The sequence below is a fragment of the Chelonoidis abingdonii genome, chromosome 4 (genome assembly GCF_003597395.2).
Source record: "Chelonoidis abingdonii isolate Lonesome George chromosome 4, CheloAbing_2.0, whole genome shotgun sequence".
NCBI classification, from domain to species: Eukaryota; Metazoa; Chordata; order Testudines; family Testudinidae; genus Chelonoidis; species Chelonoidis abingdonii.
This window is the reverse complement of record NC_133772.1, coordinates 126,196,950-126,222,430: the sequence shown is the minus strand read 5'-3', so window position 1 is coordinate 126,222,430 and position 25,481 is coordinate 126,196,950. Positions and strand designations below refer to the sequence as shown.

General features: G+C 43.5%; 1 protein-coding gene across 6 annotated transcripts in view; it reads left to right on the top strand.

Moving 5' to 3' along the window:
* Positions 1–25,481, top strand: part of SYNE3 (spectrin repeat containing nuclear envelope family member 3) — a 94,044-nt gene that overhangs the window by 33,863 nt on the left and 34,700 nt on the right. For 4 of the 6 annotated variants that reach the window (XM_032772066.2, XM_075065665.1, XM_075065664.1 and 1 more), the window contains 13 exons: positions 1,170–1,342; positions 1,779–2,088; positions 5,713–5,874; positions 6,970–7,314; positions 8,532–8,668; positions 11,300–11,474; positions 12,492–12,674; positions 12,940–13,083; positions 13,763–13,897; positions 16,071–16,232; positions 17,029–17,192; positions 22,929–23,055; positions 23,941–24,096. In XM_032772066.2, coding sequence (XP_032627957.1) covers positions 1,170–1,342; positions 1,779–2,088; positions 5,713–5,874; positions 6,970–7,314; positions 8,532–8,668; positions 11,300–11,474; positions 12,492–12,674; positions 12,940–13,083; positions 13,763–13,897; positions 16,071–16,232; positions 17,029–17,192; positions 22,929–23,055; positions 23,941–24,096 — 2,373 coding nt within the window. Of the gene's footprint in view, positions 1–1,169; positions 1,343–1,778; positions 2,089–5,712; positions 5,875–6,969; positions 7,315–8,531; positions 8,669–11,299; positions 11,475–12,491; positions 12,675–12,939; positions 13,084–13,762; positions 13,898–16,070; positions 16,233–17,028; positions 17,193–17,328; positions 18,377–22,928; positions 23,056–23,940; positions 24,097–25,481 lie in introns of those variants that run through there. The other 2 variants (XM_032772068.2, XM_075065666.1) reach the window with 2 other exon arrangements.

Genomic DNA, 25,481 nt, shown 5'->3' with positions numbered 1-25,481 from the left:
GAGGTTCCCACCCTTCCTTTTGAAAATCCTGTTTCCTGATTGGTCCTCTGGTCAGGTGTTTGGTTCCCTATGTAACCCCTTTACAGTAAAAGAAGATTAACTCTTACCTTACCTATCTATTTATGACAATAATCAAATGATGTATTTATGGGTAGTAAAGCAAATCGCTCTGGACAAATCACTTAGGCCTAAATTTTGAAAAGTGACCTCAGATTTTGAGTGTCTCAACATTTTTCCTTTTGGCATCCCTTCCCCAAGCTTGAATGAGTGTGGTTTCCCAGAACTGTGCAGAGGAACAGCAGGGAAAGGAAGTCTAGTGGTCTGCGTGATAGTGGGAAGGTGATGCTGGAAGGCTGACAACACTATTAGGACATAATTAAGGTGGTGTGTGTGGTGTGGGATGTTTGCACTAGGGGTTAGGTTTGTCTCTGAGTGGAAGAGTAGAAGATACACAGTGTCAGATGGCTTAATTTTCATTTCTTTGCTTGTAGGTTTTGTGTTAGGTATTCATGTATGTGCCAGAGCCTTAACTGATACACAACATGTTTTTGTGTAAAAATAGAATTTAATAGCAGAGATATAATTCTCTAATCCTTTTATAGGCTGGGCTCGAAGTGTGTCTTCTGTGATTTGCAACAAACTGCTTTTTTTGTGCAGCTCCCATGGCATGTTCTGGTGCAACTTACAATACTAGCTTTGCTCAATGTTTCCCATGAATAGCGTCTCCTCTGCACTTATTCCAAGAAAGTGAATTAGACATCATGTGCTTATGTAGTGCAATAGATCTATAGCAATAGTGGAGACGCTAGTACAGGCAAGTCCTATAGAACTTCATAGGCACAAACCCAACCGGGCTGTGTAGAAATTACCATGAGAACCTACAGAAGTTACCCAAGAATGATCTACTTTCTGTTGGTGGTGGTAACTATTTTACAACAGGGATATATTTCTCTATTAATTAAATCTTGTAAGAATACTGAAAAAAACAGTAGGAAAGTTCTTATTTCTATTAAATTTTGTAGGAGTTTTTGAGCAGAGATGTAGTGATTTCCATATAAAAATAAAGTTCTGATCCGATAACTACACTGGCAGGCTCTCTCTCTCTCTCTCTCTCTCTTTTTTTTTTTTTTTTTTTTTTTTAATGTTTTCAGTTTTGTGTTTTCTAACAGAAAATTTGTGCATTGGAGCCAGAAGGTCGATTGAAAATGGATTTGGTCCTGATGAAAGCAGATGCCCTTCTTCGCTGCATCAGTGAGGAGGAAAAGCATGAGATACTATCCAAACTGAAATACATTAAAGCCATGTGGGAAGAAACAGCCATCTACATTACTCATTGCCACAGGTAGGACACATGCTGTTTCCACAAAGACTGTATTTGACATATTGGGTCAGACTGTGGCTTGTCTAATGCTCTCAGACAATGCTGCCTTACTCCCTGCTCTGGCTATCTGTATTGTGGTGGGGAGAGAGGAGCCTTCACTGGGTTCCCATGCATATGTTGGAAAGGAGCAGAGAGCAGGTGGAGCCTTGCCTCTACATCTACCCACAATATGCCAGTCCAGTGACCTGAGAAATAATCTTTGCCAGGCACAGGGCTAGCACAGGGTACTTTTTCCCACAGCCAGGGGGAGCTGGGAAGTGGATTTTGACACTCAGGTCAATGAAGCTAGGCTGATTTATCCTGTCTGAGAATCTGATTCTTTATTGCCAACATTTTTTAAAGCACCTAAAACTCCCCACCCTCTTCACTGTGTCTTGTTTCTCACTTTCCCCAACAGCCGTATCGAATGGGTGTGGCTACACTGGAGTGAATACTTGAAAGCCCAGGATGAGTTTTATGCCTGGGTTCATAACATGAAGGTTACCTTGGAGCCTGACATAGAGCTGCAGCTCGGTTTAAAGGAGAAGCAATGGCAGCTGAGCTACTCCCAGGTTCTGCTGAACGATGTCCTAAATCAGTCAGTCCTGCTGGAAAGGCTGCTGGAGGAAGCTGCTTCCTTGTTTAACAGGATAGGTGACCCAAGTGTCGATGAGGATGTCCAGAAGAAGATGAAGGTGGAATATGAAGAAATAAAGGCAGAAGCTCAGGTAAAACGCAACTATAAAAGAGAGGAGGGTTTAGGATGCTCACCAGTTACTAGCCTGTATTATTTACTGTTAGCGTTTCTGATATGAGAGCTAGGAGTTCCCAATGTGGTTCATGGGGAAAGAATGTATCGATTAGTGCAAAGATTTGAGTGTTCTTAACAGGGCAAGGTTAATACAAACAATCCCAAAGTAAATGCTTCCCTGCCCGTTGATAAATCAAAGATCTCGGTGTGATCTTGATGCAAAATAATCCATCCAAGGAGATGAGGAAGCATCCCAACTCCACACCCTCATTAAAGGCTATAACACAAATCCCTAGATCAAGACTCTCACACCATAATCCCAGAGTTGGCAAGCAAGTAATGCTTTTCCAACACAAAGAATAGGCAGCCAACATTAATAGCTAAAAAATTTTCAATAGATGCTAATTCATTTTCCAGTCTGCACCTGCCCTCAATCCCAGAGGTACAGTCGTCATTAGACAAGAGGATGGCCAACATTATAATTCACCTTTTCATGTCCATGACTCACTTTGATAGTTGGTTTGGGTGAAGGTTTGAGATGAGACAATACCCTTCACTTCCACAGCCAGTGGGAAGGATATGGCTACGAGACAAGGATTTGCCTTTGGTGGGTAGAGAGGCTTACACACAGGGATGCTCAAGACTCTAAAGCAATGAGAGTAGATCAAGGGTATATCCAGCCACCTGTACAGTAGCTTTTGTACATCAGTGGCTTTGGATTTGCCTTGGGAAAGAACAGGCGTTCCAGTGTCTGGTAACTGACTAATCCAAACTAGTGTTAATAAAACTGAAATCCGTTACATGGGCTCTGTCATCTGCCTGTACAGCCATGACACCTTCTCTTCTTTCCCACTTCTCCACCCAGACCAAAGATTGGGTGGTCATGGTGATTGGTGGACACTCTCATCCCAAGAAATCATCGTCCAAGGGGAGCACAGAGTCTCATTGGAGGGGCAATGTGGGGAAGTTGTGGTTCTGGGAGAAACAGAAGCCTTGAGACTTCAGGGCTAGAATCTTTCATGAGGATGAACTTGAGTTATTTTTTCATTGAAAATATTTTTGAAAATATAAACCCCTATTCTGTGCCTGCAGCTGCTGCAGTCACACTTTGTAGCCATAAATACATCTAAAGAAACATTTAATCAAAGTCAGGTTGCAGAGTAAATCCATTCATTAAAAACACCCCTTTTTGCTCCTGGCAGTTCAACTCTTGGGACTGTACATTTCACCAGATTCCCAATTTAAATGTTTAATGACTTCTCTCTAAACAAGGGTTTGTTCTTTATCCATGAACAGCTAATATTTGTGTTGTGCAGTTTGATATTTGGACTAGCTAGTTCCCTCAAACAAATTATCTGAATACAGAAAGCCTGAGTCAGATCTCTTAGGCTAGTTTTACACTGGTATAGATTTACCCTGATTGTTGCTGCTGTGAGATCAGAATCAGGCCCAGTGTATTTAGGTAAAATACATGCTGATGTCTCCAGCTAACTGAGGCTCTAGAAAAGGCAGTTGAAGCAGCTACAAAAACCACCTTGCGCCAAAAGAGAAAGTGAAGCAATCCAGTTGAAAAATCTCTGGAGGCTGCGAGTGCAAAGGGTGATGGAAAACATTAGTTTTCATGACTGAAATAAATGGGAGACTCATTGGCTGATTCCAAGGTTAGAGGCAGCTTGGGAGTCTTGCCAGGCAGTGAATAATGTTAGCTGAAGGAATCTTGCTACCTCTCACAATGGGAGGGAGGACTGAATGAAAGAGATCCCGTAATCTGAGTTGTCTCAGCCCCTCTCATGATCGGGGGCCAGACTACATGTAAATTGAAAATGACAGCTGAATTCCAAAGCTGTCTACAGGAGACAGCTTGCTGGTACTTGTAAATTTCACTAGTACTCAAGAAATTTTTTTAGATCTTGTGCAGTTGTCCATTTCTGTCACAGGCTGAGCAAGTGAATTCCATTTCTCAAATGGTTTAACTGTGATATTGCTTCTTCGGTGAGTTAACATATTTTCTTGCTGCCACTGAATATCCTTCTCACTCCCAAACTGAAAATTATATTCACCGGAATGTCTTTTAATTACAGTTGTTGTAACATTTTAACACACAGCAGCCAAGTCTCTCCCCCGCTCCACATGTCTCTTCCACCCCCTCTGGCTCCCCCTCCCCCCCCCCAAAAAAGTTATTGGTACTAACCAAGATTGTAATCTAAATATAAATAATCACTGAGACATCCTGTCTTTCTTGTTTAACTGGAGCAGTAGTGAAGTAAAGTTTCAACACTTATTCAATCTAGGCTGGTGCAAAACACAAATATTTTGATTCCTATTGGTTCTCTTAAATTAAATCTACAGGTTCTTGGCTCCGTCTTTCATTCTACTCTCAGACAATCCCATGTGAGTTAAGGGGAGAGAGTGGCAGAGGGTGGCTTGAAATCATTTTTGGCTCCTTCCCAATTCTGGGCTGCTCTAGGGGCTGACTCTAGCGAAATTTAGGCACCCCTAAGTTATGGCATCCTCTGCAGAGCTCAGATTGGCCATGGTAGCATGTTGTACAGCTCTGCCCCAATACATTCTCTTTTGTCTCCAACCCCACAACTGCCGTCACACAACTGCCCCCGCACAGTGCCTGCACCAGGAATTCTCCCTCAGTTGTTTGCTGGCTACTTATAGCCTCTGTTAGCTGCTGGAGTGGCAGATAGTGTATGTCTACACTGCACGCTAAACCTGAGCTCTGACTCAGGTTTGAGCCCAAGCCCCATGGTGTCCTCAGACTGCTGGAGGAGTTTGCAGAGGACACAAGATAGAGGTACCCTCAGACTATTCCAACGGGATGCAGGTTCTGTACAGAGCAGCTCCAGGGTCAGGAGAGAGCAGATGGGAGCTTTGAGTCACCTTTCCCCCTAGACCAGTGACCTGACCTCTGTGTAGATCAGCCAGATCCCAGGATCCAGTCCTGTGTCTGGCCCCTGCATAAGGGCATAAAATGTGTGTAGAGAGACGTATTCTTGCACTCTGCCCCTAGTTTTGCAGAGCCAAACACTGCCAGGCCCTATATATTGTGCCAATGAAAGCAAAGGCTTTGGAGGTTACCATAGATGCTAAAAATATTGCAGAGTTTCTAATGCTGCAATTATAGTAGTTTCTTTACATCTTGTTTAAATGGCAAGTGCTGTGAAATAATTGACATGCCTCAGGCATGATCAGACAGAGTAATCTTATACTTTTTGCCAGCATGGAGGCTGTCACTGTAGCTTGTAGGCTGACCCCATATATTGTCTCTGTTTCAAAGCAAAGTTGGGAAAGGATAATACTGCTTTTTAATGAAAAATACGAAGCTCTGGAAAAGGGAGGCGAGGCACTGACCTCACAGGACCTTGCCATCTTTTGTTCTCTGAATAAATGTTGAGATGCTACAGCACAGCCGAGATCCAGAGAAAGCTTTACATATTTTTGTCCTCATACTGGAGATGAGGTGTGAATTCCTGAAAAGATTGAGTGACATGAGGGTGAAACGAAATGGGCTCTGTTTTCCTAGTTAAAAATGCAACTTGTGAAGAGACAGGTAAGCTCTTGCCCTCACCATTTTGGACGTTTCTTGTTACAGTGCAGAGTGAAATTGCTTGAAAAGATAACAAAGGAACATGAGCAATACAAGACCAACGTCGACCAATTTCAATCGTGGCTGAATGGAGTGACTGAAAGATTGAACTGCTGCGTCGGAGAAGAAACAAAGTCTCCAGCAGACAACGGGCTAAAGACATTGCAGGTTCTTTATGATACAGTTCTAGTAGGGGGAGGGGGAGCGCTGTTAAGAAATGCATTCTCCTCAGCTGAATCCCTTCTTGTGTATATTCCCCAAATCATACAAGTATTTAACAGAAGACTGTATTCCTGAGATCTGTGTGGCTCTAAGAGTATGCTGTGGGCCTAGAATTCAAGCACTACGAGTTCAAATCTGGTTCTGGGGAGAAGTCTGAATGGGGGGAAGGCATATTATCAGAGGGGGATATTTAAAACAAATTCTGGTGTAGTGGCTAAAGAAGGGGTCCTGAATCAGGAGTTGTCCAGGTCTGCCACTTTCTCTCTGTGATGTCATTAACACACCGTTCCCAACTCTCCCAATTTTATCATGAGTCTCATATTATTTGACATTTTTCTTAAAGCTCCAGTTCCTGTAGTCATGCAATTATATGAGAATCTGAGCTTTCATTTAAAAAAAAAGAAAAGAAATGTAAGTTTCTAGCCTTCCTGGTTACAGAGAGAAGCATATAAACATGATATAAATATAGCACAGAGGCTCAAAAGCCAAAAGCCAAATAAAAACAGCCCTGACCTTTATTATTTTTAAAAATCTAATGATTTAAGCCAATCTCATGATTTCGGATGGGCCTAACTCATGATTTTTGAATGCTTGGGGTTGGTGACACTGTTAACAGCATCATTTTTCACAAGTGGTCTCCAATTTTGGGTGCCTTAGTTTGGGCTGCTAAACTTTAGACACGTCTGTGGCCTGAGTATCCATGCTGCCAAGTACTGTGGCTGCTGTTGACTTCCACTGGCACTGTGGGTGTTGAACACTTTTTTGAAAATCAGGCCCAACAGTTTTAAAAGATTCCTCTAGATCCTGGGAAGCCATGCTCCTGCTGTTATATTATCTAAATCATAAGGCTACACATTTTAAATGAGTATATCAAATCTGGCAGCTGGCCACTTCATAAGAGACATGCCTTGAAACAACAATTGGAGAAGAAAATAAATACACAGATAAAAGTAAATTTTATCAGGTGTCATTTCCCCACCACCTCCACCCCACCCCACCTTTTTTTCCACTTAACCCTTTCTGATTCCCTTCTTTCTTCAGAACATTGCCAAAGATGTTAAGCGTGGTGAAAAGAAATTGAAATGCCTGGAGGTTCAGTCTACAGGGGTGATCCAGAACACCTCACCCCTGGGAGCTGGGAAGATGAAGGATGAGTTGGAGGAGTTGAGGAAAGCCCTGGAGAAGTTGAAACTAATATGTGGTGAGGAAGAGGAGAGAATGCATATGATCCTTAAGTCAGAAAGTGCCTATCAGTCCCAAGCCAGACAGTTGGAAGCAGAGGTCCAGGAATTCAGAAAGATGCTACAAAGACTAGAAGATGACCTGGAGTCAGGGGAGAAGCCGAAGAGTGAAGAGGACTTAGTAGCTCTGTGGAGAAAATACATCGTAAGTTGTTGTTTTTAGGCATACAAAATACAAGTGAGAAGTGTGGTAAATACATTGACAAAACTGAAGGTACATGACCACCCTTGATCATACAGATATTAGTCCTGTCACAGCATCCTGTTACTACAGGAAAGTGCTCAGATGCTATGAGGCTGAGGACGATATAAGAATGTATGTAGAATCAAATAAGGAAAAATGTGAATAGGGAGAAAAGAACCAACAATTTTATAGTCTGTGCCTCACACTATCTGATCTCAGCCTCTCCTTAGGTACAGCAAATAATGTTGTTGTGTCTTTCTCTGCAAGTAGTCCCATTGAAATAAAGTGCGTACTGGTGGGCGTGTGCACGCACACTTATAATTTCAGGTTTCAAGTTGTAGAACTCCCATGTTAAAAAAATCAAACTTCTCTAAACGTGAGATGGCATACGAAGAGGGTCTTTTGCAGATAGAGTATTTAAAATCACACATCATTAACTTCCCGTTAACACAGGGTTTCTCAAACAGGGGTCGCTGCTTGTGTAGGGAAAGCCCCTGGCAGGCCAGGCTGGTGTCTTTACCTGCCCCATCTGCAGGTCTGGCCGATCGTGGCTCCCACTGGCCGCAGATTGCTGCTCCGGGCCAATGGGAGCTGCAGCGCGGGGTGGGAGTGGGCGTGAGGTGGGAGCGGGGGCAGCTTTCCTGGCCAGCCCAGCCAGCCAGGTGATCAGGCTGGCCACTGGAGCAGCACACAGCTGCATAGGGCACCAGGAAATTTTGTGCCTCAAATTTCCTGGTGCCCTACACAGCTGCTTAGTTTGTGTATGGGTAAGGATGGCCGTGGTTTACAGTTTGGTTCAATGGCTCTCTGCACCCCCACTGTAAAAATTGTTCCAGCACTTCTGCCCATATGACTCTGTTGACCAGTCATACAGTTCAAATAGTGAATTCTGCATACAAAATACTCACAGAGCACTTGCTGTGAACAATCTACAAAACTCCCATAGGCACAAAGGTGTTTTTAAAAATTAGTCACCTAACTATAACAAACAACATGGACATTTATGAAAATCCTGATCGGTTCATGGATAGTTTGAGGACAGAAAAAGGGGCCAAATTTGACACACAAATGGCTTATGGCAAATAGTTTGTCCATCTCTAGATTCAGCATAGTCTATACATTTCATGTTCCAGGTTTTGTGCTCATAATGCAAACTGATCATTATTTTTATGATTAAGGCAACAAGAGCAGCGCTTGCAGCAGAAGAGTCAAAGGTTGAGAGACTGAAGGCTCAGCTTAAGGAACTGTTCCGGTTTTCACAGAATGTACAACCACTCTCTGATGGTGTTATAACCGCAATACGGGAATATCAAAGGTATTGATCAGTGGGGAATGGGGGTGGGGTGGGCTAGCAGTTTGCCATAAAACTTCATTGGAGACTGAATGGCTCCAAGGATCAGCAGGGGCCCGTGGAAAAAGTGCAAGTTAGACTGACCTTAGGTGGCAGAGTCACAAAAGGTTTTGGGGGTTTTCTTTTGTTTTTCTTTTTTACTGGTGATAGCCACGTCCCACAGTTCAGTTAACCTTGCTGCCTTGGGACCAGTTCCTGGAACCTTGCTGAGACGCATTGACTCGAGAAGTCCCAGAAGAGCTCAACTCCCATTTAGGCATCAAAATAAATGGCCAGATTTTCAGAAGAGCTGAGTCCATTGTGCGTTGGCCTCATTTGGCATTCCGGCTAGAAGTGTTGCAACAGGAGCTGCTGGGTGGCTGAATAGTTCCATAAATCTGGCCCTAGTTCTGAGTGCTAGAAAATCTCTTTCTTAGGGCCCAAGCCTGCTTCCATTGAGGTGAGTAGGAGTTTTGCCTCTGACCTCAATGGGAGCGAGATCATGCGTTTACATGTTAAAAATAGCAAAGGAAACTGATCTTTGTGGTTTCTCTGACGTAGTGGGAAGGTTTGACTGTGTGTACAGTGTATTCTCAGCCTCCATAATGGTTTGGAACACAAATTCCTTATCTCCTGCTCTGGGATCCCTCTGTTGCTGTCCTATGTGTAGTCTGGATGAAATACTTGGTTTGACTGCTTGTTTTAGCATTGTAGAATCAGTATTTTTATTTTTTGATTGCTTTCCATGCTCAACTTAAAATCAGACTGGGAACTGTTGTTGTAAACAGTTTGGCTGAATAACTGCAGAGTGCACATGGCCTTTCTCTGGGAGGTTTGTTTTGATGAATCATTCTCCACCCAGTTATCTGGCAGGGCTTACTCCAGCTTCTCCTGACTACATACCTCCTGTTTCCTGCTTCCATTTTCGGGCTGGAAACATTACAAATCTAGCCTTTCCCTGTACTTTAGCACTTCCGCTTCCAGGCTGTCTGGAATCAGGAAGTTCAGAGGCTGCAGTTACCAAACTTCAAGAAAGGATCAGTCTGGGAAGGGAAAAAGAAGGTCAGTTTGTTTTTATTGTATCTAAACTGGTTTTCCTATCCCTAGAGCAGGCTGTGCTGGCAAATGGAAAAAGATTGGAGGAATAAAATTGATGCAGAAAAGCAAGCAATTCAAATTTAAAAAATGAAACAAACTGGGATTTATTTTCCACTGAAGAACAACTATGGGAGACTTAAACTTGCCTCTGATCAGAAATCAGTGGCTGTTCAATGAGTTGCCAGCTTTTCCCATAACTCCTTCTTTGAAAGGTGTGGCAAAGTCACAGGCTGCTGCCGGCAGAGGCTGTAGAGTGAATGGCAAGGAAAGTAATAATAGAGATTTCCGTCTGAAGATTTCAGGGCCCTCGAAGCAGGGCTGTCGGGGGTGGGGGGGACAAGAGGGGCAATTTGCCCCAGCCCCACAGGGCCCCCATGAGAGTATAGTATTCTATAGTATTGCAACATTTTTTTATGGAAGGGGCCCCTGAAATTGCTTTGCCCCAGACCCCCTGAATCCTCTGGGCAGCCCTGCCTCAAAGCTAAGCTCATCGCAAACAACCCTGTGACATGTAGGTAACTAGTATGATCTCCATTTCACAGAGGGGGAAGCAGATGCAGAAAAGTGAAATTGACCAAGATTGCATTGGAAGTCTGTGGCATAACTAGGAGTTGAATTCCAGTCTCTTGATTCTCATTCCTGTGTCTTAACAGGACAGTGTTTCCTTTTATGCGTAAGCTTTATACTGCAAGCTGCTCCTGACTTCAGGATCCAAGGTTAGGAAAAGCATAGGGAAGTAGGAGGTAGCTGTAGGGGATCTGCCACTGGGACGGGAACTGAATAAGTTACTCTCACAGCCCCACAGCATTTAGGACCAGCCTTCATACTGGGAACCTGGATATTTAAACCATATATTAGTTTAATGAGTGTTTTAATTTATCCACTGATTTTACTTGACACACACAAATGATTCTAAGAAGTTTAAGAAATTTAGAATGAAAGACCAGGAAAAAATTTTTGTGTCCCCTTTGTTCCGGGCAATTCTGGGTTATCAAACATTTATTTTTTGTGTGTAAAAATTAAAAAAAAATTTTAAATGGACCAAAACTCCCTTTTTACCTTTTTATGTATAAATGCTAAAGGGGGGTGCAGCTAAACACTAGGTCTCTTAGATGTACATACATGGCTTGTTTCTCCCAGCCACGTTGTTCCTTTGATCTTACTGGGTGGATAATACTGAAGGTAACAAACGGAACACAATGAGATTGTTTGTTTGGCATTGGAACTGCCAGGCCAGATTTCATCCCTGGTTACATCTCCACTGATTTCTGTGGAGTTGGAGCAGAGATGAATGTGTCCCTCCAGATCTAAGCAGGATTTGTTGGATATCTGACTGGCAGAAGCAGCTGCCTAGTAAAGGGTGGACAAAGCCAGGAGTACACAAGGAGAAAACTGAGGTTCTTTGTGTTGGGTGGAGCAGGCACACGAGGATTGTGCTATTTTGTCCCTCAGTGAATTGCACATTTAGCTAAAGATTTCACTTTAATCATTCTCTCCACTGTCTGCTTATTCTTGCAGGGTGAAGGGAAAGACGTTTAAAATGAGCACTGGGACTGAAACTGAGCTCAGGCAGAGTTTTCAAAACCCACTGCGAGAGTTCCAGTTGTGGAAGCCATCAGCACAGAGACTTCTGGACTCCACTGCTAACGTTGCTGAGCCCTCCCTGACACATGCTTTCTTACTTCAGATTGAGGTAGAGAGTTGCAGCTAAGTTAGGAAGCCAGTATATTGTTCGCACGGCACAAGCTGTAGTGACACGTGCACGAATGCAGCTGTCTGATGGCGACAACTGAGAATGTTTTCCAGTTCCTGTAGGAAATAACACACTGCTGAAACTCAGGCCTACATCGTCACTCATTGTAACAAAATCACATCGTTTGGAGCATTCTATTTAATGAGCTAGAGTTGCCAGTTGAGTAAGGAATGTTATATAAGAGCCTTATTATTGCCTTTGGCAGTAACCCCAAATCCATCTGGGTTGGAAATCTGAGGACTCCATTAATACTTTTCTAATAATATAGTTTAGAGATGAAGGTGCATGATTGCTGCATGCACCCATGAAATGAGTAGTGATGGCGAAACCCTCGCTTCTTGGATCTCTGGAATAAATGCTTTTATAAACAGGGATCAAACTGAACCATAACTCTGATAAGACAGTTTCATGTCAGGCACCATGTAGCTAAGTAGGCTTCCTTCATGCAGGCCAGCAAACCAGAGAAAAGAAGCGGTCTGATTTATATAGAAGAAATATTGTGAGCAGAGTTTACTCCTTCCTGATGCAGTTTGTGGTATAGCAGCCTGAGTCATACGTTATAGCAGGACTGGAGTAGGCCCACAGAGCCCTGCAGTGTTGCCCACAGCTTCCTCCTTTTGAGAGTGTAGATGACAGATCCCAGCAAGCAGTGCTTCACCTTGATGCGAGCAGCCAGGCTTCATGATGGGTCGTTGGACCTCATCTCCATATTAGGGATGAAGGTGACTGCAATTGGCGCCCTTTATTTTAAAAAATGATTGCTGCCCTGAGGGTTCTGCCAAGTGCTGAGTTGGCTCTCGGCTGGGCACACTGTGGGTGCCTTGTGGTATAGCAAGTATGCTCAAAATACTGTTGTCCTACAGTCATGGCCTTGCTGTTTTTCTGTGCATTTGCCACCTGATCCGCTCATGTAGCCCTTGGTGTTACGATTTCACTAGAAGAATTGTTCTCCTATAGGCATGCCTGGCTCAGAGCTCCCAATTCAAGGAGCAGTTGATGATGTTACAGCTGAAGAAGGATTTGCTAAGCAGTATCTTTGGTGAGGAGAGAGTGAAGTCTCTTCTAGTGGAAATAACCGATACAGCAAAGGAGAGAGAAATTTTACACAAAAGTCTGCTGCAAAGGAGAAGTAGACTGCAGGTGAGCAGTTAATATTAAATTCACTCCAAGGCCTGCTTACTATTTAATATCCATGCCAAAGATTGGGATTAATCTTTTATTAATCCAGATTTGTATAAAGAAATTTACTAATACTAATCAGCTGTGTCTGATGCATTTTGTAGATTAATAGAAACATGGATTATTATGCAGGGAAGCTGCTTATTTGCTCAGAGTGTCAAGTAGACTCTCACAAAATAATATAACTCTAGTTATATCAAGTGTTCTTTTTGCTCTTTCTGCCTAGAGTTTGGTAACTCAACATAAAGACTTTGATGCAGGCTTTGTGCCTCTGCAGAAGAAGTTATCTGCTATCAGAGCCAAAGTAGATCTAGAGAATGAACCACAACCTGACCTTTTAGGTAAAGAAACACGACTCCAGAGACTACAGGTATGTTACAATGATGGTTATCTATGCTACCTGCATGTTAATCACGTTCACGTTGGCAGATGGCCTGACTGATTTATTTTCCTTCTAGGCAAAATGTGTAATTTATTAATGTCAGAAGTACTGGGTGGAGGGGCGAGGGGAAACCCTTCTTTGCTTGACTTGTCACACAAGTCTGATTCTAGATGATCTGATTCTAGAAATGTTTTTTCTACGATAAATTTATACAGAGTGGTTCTGATCTCACAGTGGTGAGAATAGGGGTTGAGAATTGGGATATTTCCTGTAGTGCAAAGAGAAACGAGCAACACAGCTGGGTCAACCTAACTTTTCAGTGTAGACCTGGCCTCGGTGACAGCAAAATCAAGTTCTTAAATTGCTGCTATTTTGATGCTATTGTGCCATTTGTGGTGCTTTAATTAGCCTAGTAGCAGAAAGCATGCTATCATTTGGCTTCTTTGTAATCAGCTGCTAATGTATCAGAATGCCTGCTGGCTTCTTTTGTAAATTTTCAGTTCTAGGCATCAAAAACTAAATTACTAAAAATTAGTTATTTTTCTTTAATACATCTCATGCTGTCAGATGGAACCAAGTGCAGAATCAACGTTCTGACCTGTCTTGTAGTGCCAAATCGTGTTCAGTATATAAGTAGCCAATGTACAGTATTCCTTTTTCACTACAGATGATCCAAGAAGAGTTGGCAGAGTTTATAGTTCAAATGGAAGAGCTGGAGAATCTAGTTCAATCTAATACCACCCACAGGAATAAAATGAACCAGCTTTCATCTGACTATCAGACACTGATGAGATCTCTGGAGGTAACTCATCATTTAGTGGAGAATTTAAAGTGGCAACTGCGAAAATTATTCTTTCATATTATCATAATGTCTGCTTTCAACCACTGATATTTTCAGCTAGCAGAAGACAGGGGCTGAGTTCTTAAGGCCTTGATGAATCTTTAAACATTCCCCAGTTTTCTCTGTTTTAATCTTCCTCACTCTACATTGGGGCCATCATTCTACCAACTGAGGCTACACTTACATGTTGAACTGGTATAAATATTTTGGTAGTGGGAGTAGGGAGTTTTTACCTATATAGTTATAAAGGTACAACCCCTACAGTGGATGCAGTTAGACCATTCTGCTCTAAAGCACCTTTATGCCAGTATATTTCACTTTCTGTATGGGAATAGGTTATACCAGTATAAGCACCTTTATACCAATATAACTGTGTCCACACTAGTGAGGGTTGTACGACTTTAACTACACCAATATAGTTAAACCATACAACTTTTGTGTTCAGACAAGTCACAAGGAGTGGATAGACTCCCTTTTAGAGTCTATAAACACTACTACGTGTTGGTTTGGAAAGTCTCAGTTGTGCGGTGTGAGGCTCCCCACTCTGTGGGGTTGAATCTATTGCTGAGTGTCCGGATCTTTTTGGCTTGGGCTCGTGCAATGTTCTTGGGATTTGCTGCATAGGGCATTTAGTACTGGGTCATCTGGAACGTTTATCGCAGGTTTTATAAGACCTAAAACTTAATGGACCAAAACTACGACAGTTACCTCAAGGACTGATTTGACCTAAGTCAGAGGTTCTCATCCTTTTTCTTGCTGAGAACCCCCTCAGCGTGCTATAAAAATGCCAGGGTCCAGCGGGGGAGGAGGGGGGAGCGCTGGGCTCCAGGCCAGGGAGGGGACCCCCTTGGGCATAGGAATAGTTTTACTTCTATTTTGTGGGGGGACTTGTGGGGCTTTAGCCAGCTCTGCACAGCAGGGTCCAGAGACGAAGCGCCACCTCTACCCACTGACTCACTCAGGAAGCCACAGCCTGTCTGTGCTGTGGAGGGATGAAACCAAAAAATATAACTCAAAGGAGGACTCAGTTCAAAATGTCTGAAAACTGCTCAGGGTGCAGGGAAGAGGTAGCTAGGGTCCGTGTGCAGGCAAAGGGGTAGTTCACAGTGCAGAGATGGGATAGCTAGGGGCTGTTTGTGGGCAGGGGAGTAGCTCACAGTGCAAAGAGGTGGATAGCTTGGGCTGTGTGGGCAAGGGGTAGCTAGGGGCTGTGTGCAGGCATGGAGGTAGCTCAGGGTGCAGGCAGGGGGTAGCTAAGGGCTGTGTATCGGCGGGGGGCCTCCCAGTGCAGCTCCCAGCTTCAGGGCGGGACACTGCGGCTCCCAGCTTCAGCCCCCTGCTTCTCCTGGCTTAGTGAGGAGGGGAGGTTTGCTGGCTTAAGGCCCGAGCCACTCCCGGCTGGGGGGTGGGGTGGTGGGGCACCAGTTTTAGTCCCATACCACTCCCATCTTAAGCACTGGGGCTTGGGGCACCAGGTTTCAGCCATGGGACTCCACGGCCCCCCTGAAAGGGCTCAAGGTCCCCAGGGGGCTACGGATCCCCAGCTGAGAACTGCTGACCTAAAGTATTTTGTTGCTTGTAAAGACAGCTATAAAAATCTTCCTTCCCAAAACAAACTGAGATCATGTAAGATTCTCTTGGTTTGCTGTCACTAAATAATTATCCGTAATAAAATTTGACTCTAATATGCTAGGGAATTCTAGTTTTTAATCACAAATAGTAAACAAATATATCACAAAAATAATATTTTTCCAGGGAAAAGTACCATATGGCAGATCTCTTTCTATTTATCTTGTGTGATTTTGCATGCAAAGAGGGGAGGAGGAAGTACTTAGTTCAGATACTAAAATACAAGATTTTTCACTTTGAGTCATCTGTACAGAGGGAAACTATTCTGATACATAATGCCCCACCATGTGGCTAAGCTCAGATCTGCAGGAGCTTGTAGATATCCAGTTAGGAGGTGCATTCCATGTCATGGTACTAAACAGCTAGGAGTTTCTGCCTTTCAATCTTATTTTTATTTCGTCTCTTTGTGTTTCTGTAGCACCCGTCGCCATAATCTCTCTTGTGAAGCCTGCAGTCTCTTTGTGTTCTATCACTGATGTGTTTTGGTCATTCCTGGTATTTTTAGATCATCCTGGCACGGACTGAGAAACACGTTCGGGAGCATTGGGCATTCAATAACAAACTATCAGACCTTCAGCGGTGGATCACAATGACTGAACAGAAGTTGGAATCCTATCAGGATGCCAGTGCGGAAAGGAACATGGAGAGCAGAGTCGCAGACCTGGAGGTGAGGATCACATCTTGGCGTATGATGTCATCATCCATTTGCTTTTGTGATCGATGCGGCAGGTAGATATTCAGGGGAAGTGGAGTGTTTCCCTGGGCTCCATTTCCATTTGCCGTGTACATTGGTGGACAGAGGATTCCTACTGCCTAACTGGACTGCTCTATGATGAGTGCAAGATGAGCTGGGGGTGGTTAGGGCGAAAGAAGCACCAAGCTTCTGTTGAAATGTCTGCAGCATCGTTTAAGGAAAATCCAATCTTGAAAGTGAATTCCTCCTGGCAGAATGGTTTCTCCAGACACACAGCATTGTAGCATTAAATGGTGCATTATTCTATTGGTTTATCCTATGCTGCATTTATTTGTGCCAAAGGGAAAATGCCTCCGTTCCCACAGTTGCTCAGTTTTCCCTCCATGGAAGTACTTTGGGGTCAGATTCACTCATAGTGGTGATTTACACTTCCTGTGCCAGCCTGGGCTGATTGGCCCTGGAGTGGGAAGCAGCAGTTTTAATTTCCATTGGGAGCTCCTGAGAAGCCCCACGGTGTTATCCTGCAGCAGGGACGTACTAGCTACACCTCTTCCCTAATCCCACTTCCCACTTCTTGGGCTTTGCTGGATTCTTCCAGGAGCCCCTAGCAGATCTTGTTGCTGGGGTCCCGTAACTAGTGTAGTGCCAAGAGAAACGAGCATAATCCTGAGCTGAACATAGCCCTTCATTTGACACAGGTAAACATTGTGGTAAAGCTTCAGCAATAGCAGTGACACCTGAAAGTGACTGTGAGTGCTGTGAATTTCAGGGGCTGCTAGCTGAATTCCCAGGTAAAGAGATCCAGTTGCACCTTGTTGGGGCTCATGGCCAGCTGGTGATTGAGAGTTCTTCCCCAGAGGGAGCAGCACATGTCCATACTGAAATGAACCAGCTGACAGAATCTTTGAGATCACTCAAAAAAATGACAATCAGGTAAGCGTTCATGTGTGTCTTTCCCATGTCCCTTTGAGGGGGATTCTCTCTACTGCTCTATAACCAGCCCTGCAAATGCTAAGCCTAAAGGAGTATTGAAAGTTAGGGGCTGTGATTGATTCTCTTTTGACTGCAGTGGAATTATTCCTGATTTACGCTGGTGTAAGAAGATGAAAACTCAGGCCAACTGTGTCTATGACCTGCACAGTACCTCTTCTGAGACTTCAGCCAGGATATTGCGGTCTGTGAGCAGACACTGTCCTGGCAAATCTCCCTTAGGCCTGAGCCAACAGGAGCTTTGCAGTACTTGAGTCAGGAAATAAGGCTTTGGATGAGTGTGTTGCAGATGTGAACAGAGAGAAAAGTCTGGATCGTTGAGAGGTTATGGAGGAGGAAGGGGAGGCAAGACTTGGGTATTGCCTGCATGTGGGGGACTAGGGGGAGAGCAGAGTCGGAGGTGCCTCTGGGCTTAGCGACCTAAGGGGCTGGGAGGATGACATTGTTAGTGATGGCAGAGAAGAGATCTTAGGCGGGGGGAGTTGAGATGCTCACCCAAGCATGGTGATAACGTGTCTACATTAGTTATCATGATCCGCCACCCCAAACTGACACAGTCTCCACCTCCCATGTATCCTTCAAGCATTAGTAGGAGATAATGATACTCTGAGCTGTGCCTCTTGCAGCCACAGCAAACCAGCTGTAATGTGGGTGACAGTTTCACACAGTTTTGTGTTGAAGCCTCATTAGATTTCAGAGCATGGCTCCCAAGAATAAACAATTCAAATTAAAGCCATTCAGAAAGAAGCCAAGCCAAACATACACCCACAGAGCTCACTCTTTAATTAGGTCTTGCCGGCAGCTAAGTGTCACTTTGGAAGACATTCTTACCCCTGCCATTACCAGATCCCTTGGCTGTTACCTGTCAAGGAATGCTTCTTAATTAGAACCACACATTCCCTCTCCATCTCTGATGTGAGCTCCTGGATTTTTTTACAAGTGGTTTGTCTGGATTACCACGTGCTTGGGAGGAGTTCTCTGGCTCTCGTGATTTCTGTGGGTGTCCTGGATTTTGTTGAGAAATACACAAAGAAATAACAGGTTGGTCACCTGCTTCTGATGATTTTTTTTTTAAGAGCACTCTCAATTATTTTCATTTTGGAATTTGCTCCCTCAAATGAGACAAAAGTGCCTCTATCTATTAATGCCAATTTCTAGTTTATTTTCCATTCTGCATAAAAAGATCTTTGACATGGTACTTAACCTCATATTAGATTTGTAATGGGTTGGACCCCCCTTCTGAGATGCCATCTGATGTAATGGGATTTCACTGAGCCTGCCTGCTCCACTAGCCTGGGCTCCCTCTCCCTGTTTTGCTGAATTAGGCTCTCCAGCAGCACACGCAGATGCATATGTAGGGACGCACCAGCTATAAAATCACACAGAGGCTGCAAACAGCTCTCTATGAGAAAACTCAGCTAGGAAATCGCCCAGCACTCAAGTACAGCTCCCCTCTGGAAAGTCTCCCCAAAATCATATTGTCTTGTGCTATAGAGTAATCTATACAACGTAAGCTCATAAATTCGCCCCCTCCCTCAATGTGGAGGAAGATATGCACAACTTCTCTCCCCCTCCCCCCCGCCCAGTTAGAAATTGTACAAACTGGGTTTAATAATAAACAAAAATAAGATAATTAACTATAAAAGGAAGATTTTAAGTGATTATAAGGGATAGCAAACAGAACAAGGCAGATTACTAAGCAAATAAAACAAAACATGCATACTAAGCTTAAGATCTTAGAGAGACTGGTTTCAAGAAATAATTTCTCACCCTAAATGTTGTTTTAGGCAAGTTGCAGAATTTCTGTAGCTTAGCGTTCCAGTTATTTCTCTTTACAGACTAGACTCCTGACTTAGTCTGGACTCAGCCTTTGCCTTTCCCACTGCTCAGTTCCTTTGTCTCTTCAGGTACTTTCAGCAGTCTTTCTTCTTGGGCAGAAGTCAATGGAGAAGAGTCTTGTTTGCCCTTACTCTCCAGCGTTAAATGAAATTTACATACTGCGGGAATCTTTTGTTTCCCAGTCTTGACTTCCCCCTCCTTTTAGTGGAAAATTACTAGAAGTCCAGGAGGGTGTTTAGTACCAGGTGACAGGGCAACTGACCTAGTAGTGTCAGCCTCTCAGGACGGGGGGAGAGAGATTAGTTTTCAAAGTCTTATTGTTTCTTCTAATGACCCATCAAGACTGATGGCCTGTTGTCTGGTGGGTGTGCCCTAAATACACACACAGTTGTAATTGTTACATAATCAATATTCCTAACTTTAGATACAGAAATGATACATGCATACAAACTGGATAATCACATTCAGTAAATCATAACCTTTCTGATGATACTTTACAAGACCCATCTTGCATAAAATATATCTGTTATGGCATAAGCATATTTCCATAAAGAATATGGGGTGTAATGTCACAAGCTCCCTCTGGCTTTCACTCAGCCCCGACCTAGAACTCCAAGCTTGTCTCTCCCTTCCCACCAAACACTCTTGGCTCTGCCACTGCTATTGTCTGACACCCCCTTTGTTTCCTTCTCCTTTTTCTACCTTCATGCCTTCTTTCACGCTTCTCCTTCCCTCCTCCCCGCAACCCTTTAACCTGGCTACCACCACTTTCTCATTCAGATCCCACATCTGCTGTGGCACCTCTGAGAATTAAGCTAATACAAACTATATTAAGAAATCCACATTTAGCAAAACCACTGAGATGTATCTCTGACCCTTTCCCTACCGCTCCCCTTACTCCATTTTTGTTTATGACCATCACTACTTGTGTTATGTCCACACTGAGAGTGGGATCCCTTCAGGCCATGGGCTGTGTAGTTATCTGTTTGAGTGCAGTTAGTGCACTTGTCTGGCTGGGTGCTCAATGAATAAAATAACCCACCAATAACAATTACGAGCGTTCCTCCCACTATGCTCTCCTGTAACTGCCATGCCTCTTCTGCAGTGCAGTCCCATCCCTCGGTCCTTTGTATTCCCCTGTTTTAAAGCTCATTTCTTCTCTCATAGGCTGGATCATCTTCCCAGACTCATCAACCCTTTTGGCTTACTCTGAAGCCTCTAATAATAAACTAATTATCTTCAAGTCCTGCCTGCTACTGCTCCAGAGTAAGGCTTGCTAAAATCTCTAACTACTGCTGACTCACTAGGGGGCTCAGTGCAACCCATCCTTGATGTTCTGAGGCATTTCTTTCATTCATCATTTTTCAGGCTGTTGCATGTTCTTCTCTTGTCCAAACTTCTGTTAGCTGCTTTAGCCTCTACCCCACCCCCCTCACTTTTTTTAAAATGAGCTGCTCTGTTATTGGTATGTCTTCACTGCAGAGGTAACTAGCAGTTTGCACTTGAGTTATTTCTCTCATGTTTGCCTAGCTCAAGTGAGAGCAGTTGCATTGCAAAATAACACTTGAGTTTCTGTGTCTGCACTGGACTCACTTGTGTGGTACCGAGACTTCGTAGGACACGTCCCATGGTCATGCTGGGAATTCTTTCGCCATGTGTTGTGAGAGAGAGGGTCATAGCTATGCTGTTGTAGCAGCTGTAGTGTAGACATGGCCTTAGACCTTGTCTACACTTACATTTTATAGTGCTCGAACTTGCTGGCTCAGGGAGGTGAAAAATCACCCCCCTAAGCGCAACAAGTTTGAGTGCTTTAAAGCACTAGTGTGAACAGGCCCCAAGTGCTGGGAGCTAATCCCCCTCATGGAGGTGGATTACCAGGAGCTCTGGGAGAGCTGTGTCCCAGCGCTCACGCGTGACCACACTCACACTTCAAAGTGCTGCCGCAGGAGCACTTCCGCGGTAGCGCTTTGAAGTTTCTAATGTAGACGTAGCCTCAGCATTTCTGTGCCTCATTGCTGAATTGTAAAATGGTGATAATAATCCCTACCTCACAAGGATGCTGTGAGGCTAAATTCATCATAGCTGGTGAGTCAGTCAGGTATTCCCCTGACGGGAGTTGTATAAGCAGCCTGCACCATGCTCCCAGTCCCTGAGGCCTGGGAATGAAGACTGTGTTTGGGAGCCAAACGCTGATCCCCTGGTGGCATTTCATTATCCGCTGTTTGCTAACTGGAGACCTTGAAAATAAAATGACAACATCAGTGGGCATAACTTACGTATTCTAGCCATGTTAATTATGTGAGCTTTCTGGATGTACATAAATCCAGCACTACATTTAACATATAGGCAATATCAGCAGACCTTGATATTAACTGTTTATAATATTTTAGGTTGTCAAAACATAGTTGTGCACCAAGAAACACTGCTGATATGGATCCTTAGATTCAGGACAGGATACTTAAAGAGGCAGAGCCTAAATTTACAGATGAGCCTGAACCAAACCCCAAGAGCCAAGAGCTCCCAAACTGAGAAAGTTTGGATTCAGCTCAGGCCCATCGCTGTGTGGTAGGGGAAAAGGAGGAATGGAAGGGCTAAAGGGATGCCAGCAACTTAAAAAAAAAAAAATCATCACCCTCTTTCCCAAAAATATTGTACTGATAGTCATTTTAGGTGTTAGCTGTAACTCAGACAGTAGAGGAAAAGGGTTACTATATATATTTTGACAGTACTTTGTTTGTTGTTAATTTCACTGGTTCCTATGTGTAGTATTTTCACACTAGGGTAATGGAGAGAAAATATTTTTTAAATATGAAAATGTGATTGTAAAACCCACAAAAGCTGGCAGGGAAATTCAGGCTCAGGCATAGAACCTGAAACTACCTTTAACTTTCCTTTTTCAAACAGCCTAGATTTCAAGTTGACAGTATCCCTTTTAGGGACTAGCCCATAATCATGCAGGAACTCTGTGATAGACAGGAATAGAACCCAGATCAGCTGACTCCTTCTGTTGTGCCTTAACCACAAGACCATCCTTCTCTTCTGAAAGTACATCAACTGTACTTTTCCAAGGAGCCACTTCTGGAGTTGGCTCTTAATGTTTTGCAACGTTCTAAGCAGAGCTAATATTCTTTCCTACCTATCTATACTCATTGTATTTATAGCAGCGTTCACTATAGTAGCTAGTGTTGTTCAGATTTGCTGGTCCTTGCTGTACTTCTAACAAAGTGCTGTGCATGCGCATGAACCCATATTCACACAAAAATAACCTGCACCAACTTGTACACTGTGGAGCTACATTTATATGATTAGGGTTACTGGTGACGCTCCAGTGATTACTCGCTACCAGAAAAGCCTCTTGGTGCCCTAATCAGCCAGACATGACCCCAGTAGAGGGAGGAGTCACCAGAACTGCTACATGGGACAGTAGTGGGGGGCATCTAAGTTTGAGTCCCGTGCTTTTTCATTTGCTTTCCAGGGGCTTGAAGCACTGTAGAGACAGGGGACTCAAGATGGTGCAAGGAGGGAGCATGTCAAGGAAATCAACAGACCAGCTGAAGTATTAAAGTCTATCAGTGGTGTTGCTTGTGCAGAGAAGAGTGTTGTTCTGATAAGTTTCCTTAAAGAGCTACGAGTCAGCGCTAGCACTGAGTACTACTAATATTTTATGACACTGCTGATTTGTTACTTGTTCTTACTTTATTAATAGTAAGGAAATAATAATAATATTTTTAAGCATAGGTATGTTGGTTTGGTTCCCCCCCCCCCTTTCCCCCCATTCCATGAATGTATCAGTTGTCAGATGCATCACTGCATTAACTTCTCTGATTTTGTATTTTCAAGCCTCCTCAGCAGCATTCAGCCAAATACAACAGTGGTTGATACGGGGAAGAGTGTAACCATCGTGGGTAATACACTGACGACTGGATTGGCCTTCGGCTCTTCAGAGGTAACTCTCAAGCACTCCCAGGTGAGAGAAGTAATCTGTATCAGCGTTCCTTAATAACTTTACAAAGCCCATTTCCCTTTGGCTCTGTCTGATACCGTATGTAAAATTCTCCAATTTGCAAAGTTCAGCAAACATCTGAAATGTGGGGATCAAGGCTCTGAGCCTCACTGGGTCATTAGAAAGCAAATTCTGACATCTTCAATTTGCAAAGGCTAATGTAGGAGCATAGCTTCGTGACTCCCATACAAATCAGTGGAAGTCACTCAGCCAAACTCACATGTACTGTTTTGGATATGAAACAGTATGTGTTATAGTAGAGACCCTTGTAAATAGTACCATTATGCCAGGCAGGGAGTTAGGGAAAAAACCACCTGGAACCTTCTGTGTTTTGCTAAATTCCTCGTTCCACTCTCAAATTTTAGTAAAGCAAACCCAGTGCCAGATTCTCAGATGGTGTAAATCAGCATAGCTCCAGTGCAGATGGTTTATACCAGCTGAGGACCTGGCCCTCTATCTCCTTCCTGTGACCAGTTAATTATAACTTGAATCACAGATGGATGGTGCCTCCTGCTCCATTTCCAGTTATTTTGTCCTTCTACATACATAACTCCTATGAAAATCATAGGGGATTTTGTCTACATAGGAAATCCCGACCTAAAGTTCTTCCTTATATTGAGAGCCTGTGGGACTTGAGACTTCAGTGGAAGATGAGGTACTCAGCGCTTTGTAGAATTGGTTTCAGTTGAGATGAGACAGGCGAGACCAGACCTGGACCCTGGTGATGGCTCACTGGAGTCAATGGGAATTCAGCAGGAACATGATTGGCTGTTGGTGACTGAAGACAGTAATAATAATGTGTGTTTCCTTTTCTATAAATTCCTTTTGGGGTTTTGTTCTGTGACTCAGGCGAATGTGAGCAAAGAGGAAGAGAACAGTCACCTTCTTAAACTCATGAAGGACTTTGAACAGTGGTTATATGTGGAAAATGACAAACTGAGCAAGATTCTTGGCATGAAACCCTCCAGTTTTGAAGAAGTTAAAGCAATACACAGCAAGCTGAAGGTTGGTTTTCAAACACTAATTTTTCTGAGTGTAGGGAATTATGTTGGGAGATGAACATAAGAATGGCCATCCTGGGTCATACCAGTGGTCTATCTAGCCTGGTATCCTGTCTTCTCACAGGGACCAGTGCCAGATTGTTCAGAGGGAATGAACAGAACAGGACAATTAACAAGTGATCCATCCCCTGTTCTGGCAATCAGAGGTTTAGAGCACGTGCAGCATGGGGTTTCATCCCTGCATATCTTAGCTAATGGGCTTTAATGGAGCTGTCCTCCATGAACTTACCTAATTCTTTTTTGAATCCAGTTATACATTTGACCTTCACAACATCCCCTGGCAGCAAGTTCCACAGGTTGACTGTGTGTTGTGTGAAGAACTACTTCCTTATGTTTGTTTTAAACCTGCTGCCTATTAATTTCATTGGGTGACTCCTAGTAGTTCTGTTATATGAAGGGGTAAATAACACTTCCCTATTCACTTTCACCATACATTCATGATTTTACAGACCTCTATCATATCCTCCCTCAGTCATCTCTTTTCTAAGCTGAGCAGTCCCAGTCTTTTTAATCTCTCCTCATATGGAATTTGTTCCATACCCCTAATCACTTTTGTTGCCCTTCTCTGTATTTTGTTCCAGTTCTATTACCTTTTCTGAGATGGGGCAACCAGAACTGCATGCAGTATTCAAGGGGTGGTCGTACCATGAATTTATACAGTGGCATTTATACATTGAGTGGATGTTTTCAGAGAACTATCTACAGTGAGTCCAGGATCTCTCTCTTGAGTAGCAGCAACTAATTTAGACCCCATCATTTTATATGTATAGTTGGGATTATCTTTTCCAATGTGCATTACATTGCACTTGTCAGCATTGAATTTCATCTTTCTATATTGTTGCCCAGTCTAGTGAGATCCCTTTGTAACTCTTCACAGTCAGCTATGAACTTAACTGTCTTCAGTAATTTAGTATCTGCAGATTTTGTCACCACACTGACACTTTTACAGGCATAGGTGCTGCAGCACTCCCTGACTTGAAGTGGCTTCCATTATATATATATGCAGGGTTTACAGTTTGGTTCAATGGCTCTCAGCACCCCCACTATAAAAATTGTTCCAGCACCCTGTTTACAGATCATTTATGAATATGTTGTACTGTGCACAGATCCCTGAGGGACTTCACTGTTTACTGCATTCCATTTCAAAACTGACCATTTATTCTTACCATTCGTTTCCTGTCTTTTAACCAGTTACTGATACTTATGGGATAAGAGGGAAGGTCCTCTCGACTCCTTACTTTGCTTAAGACCCTTTCGTGAGGGACCTTGTCAAAGGCTTTCTGAAAGTGCAAGTACACTGTATCCACTGGATCACCTTTGTTCACGTTT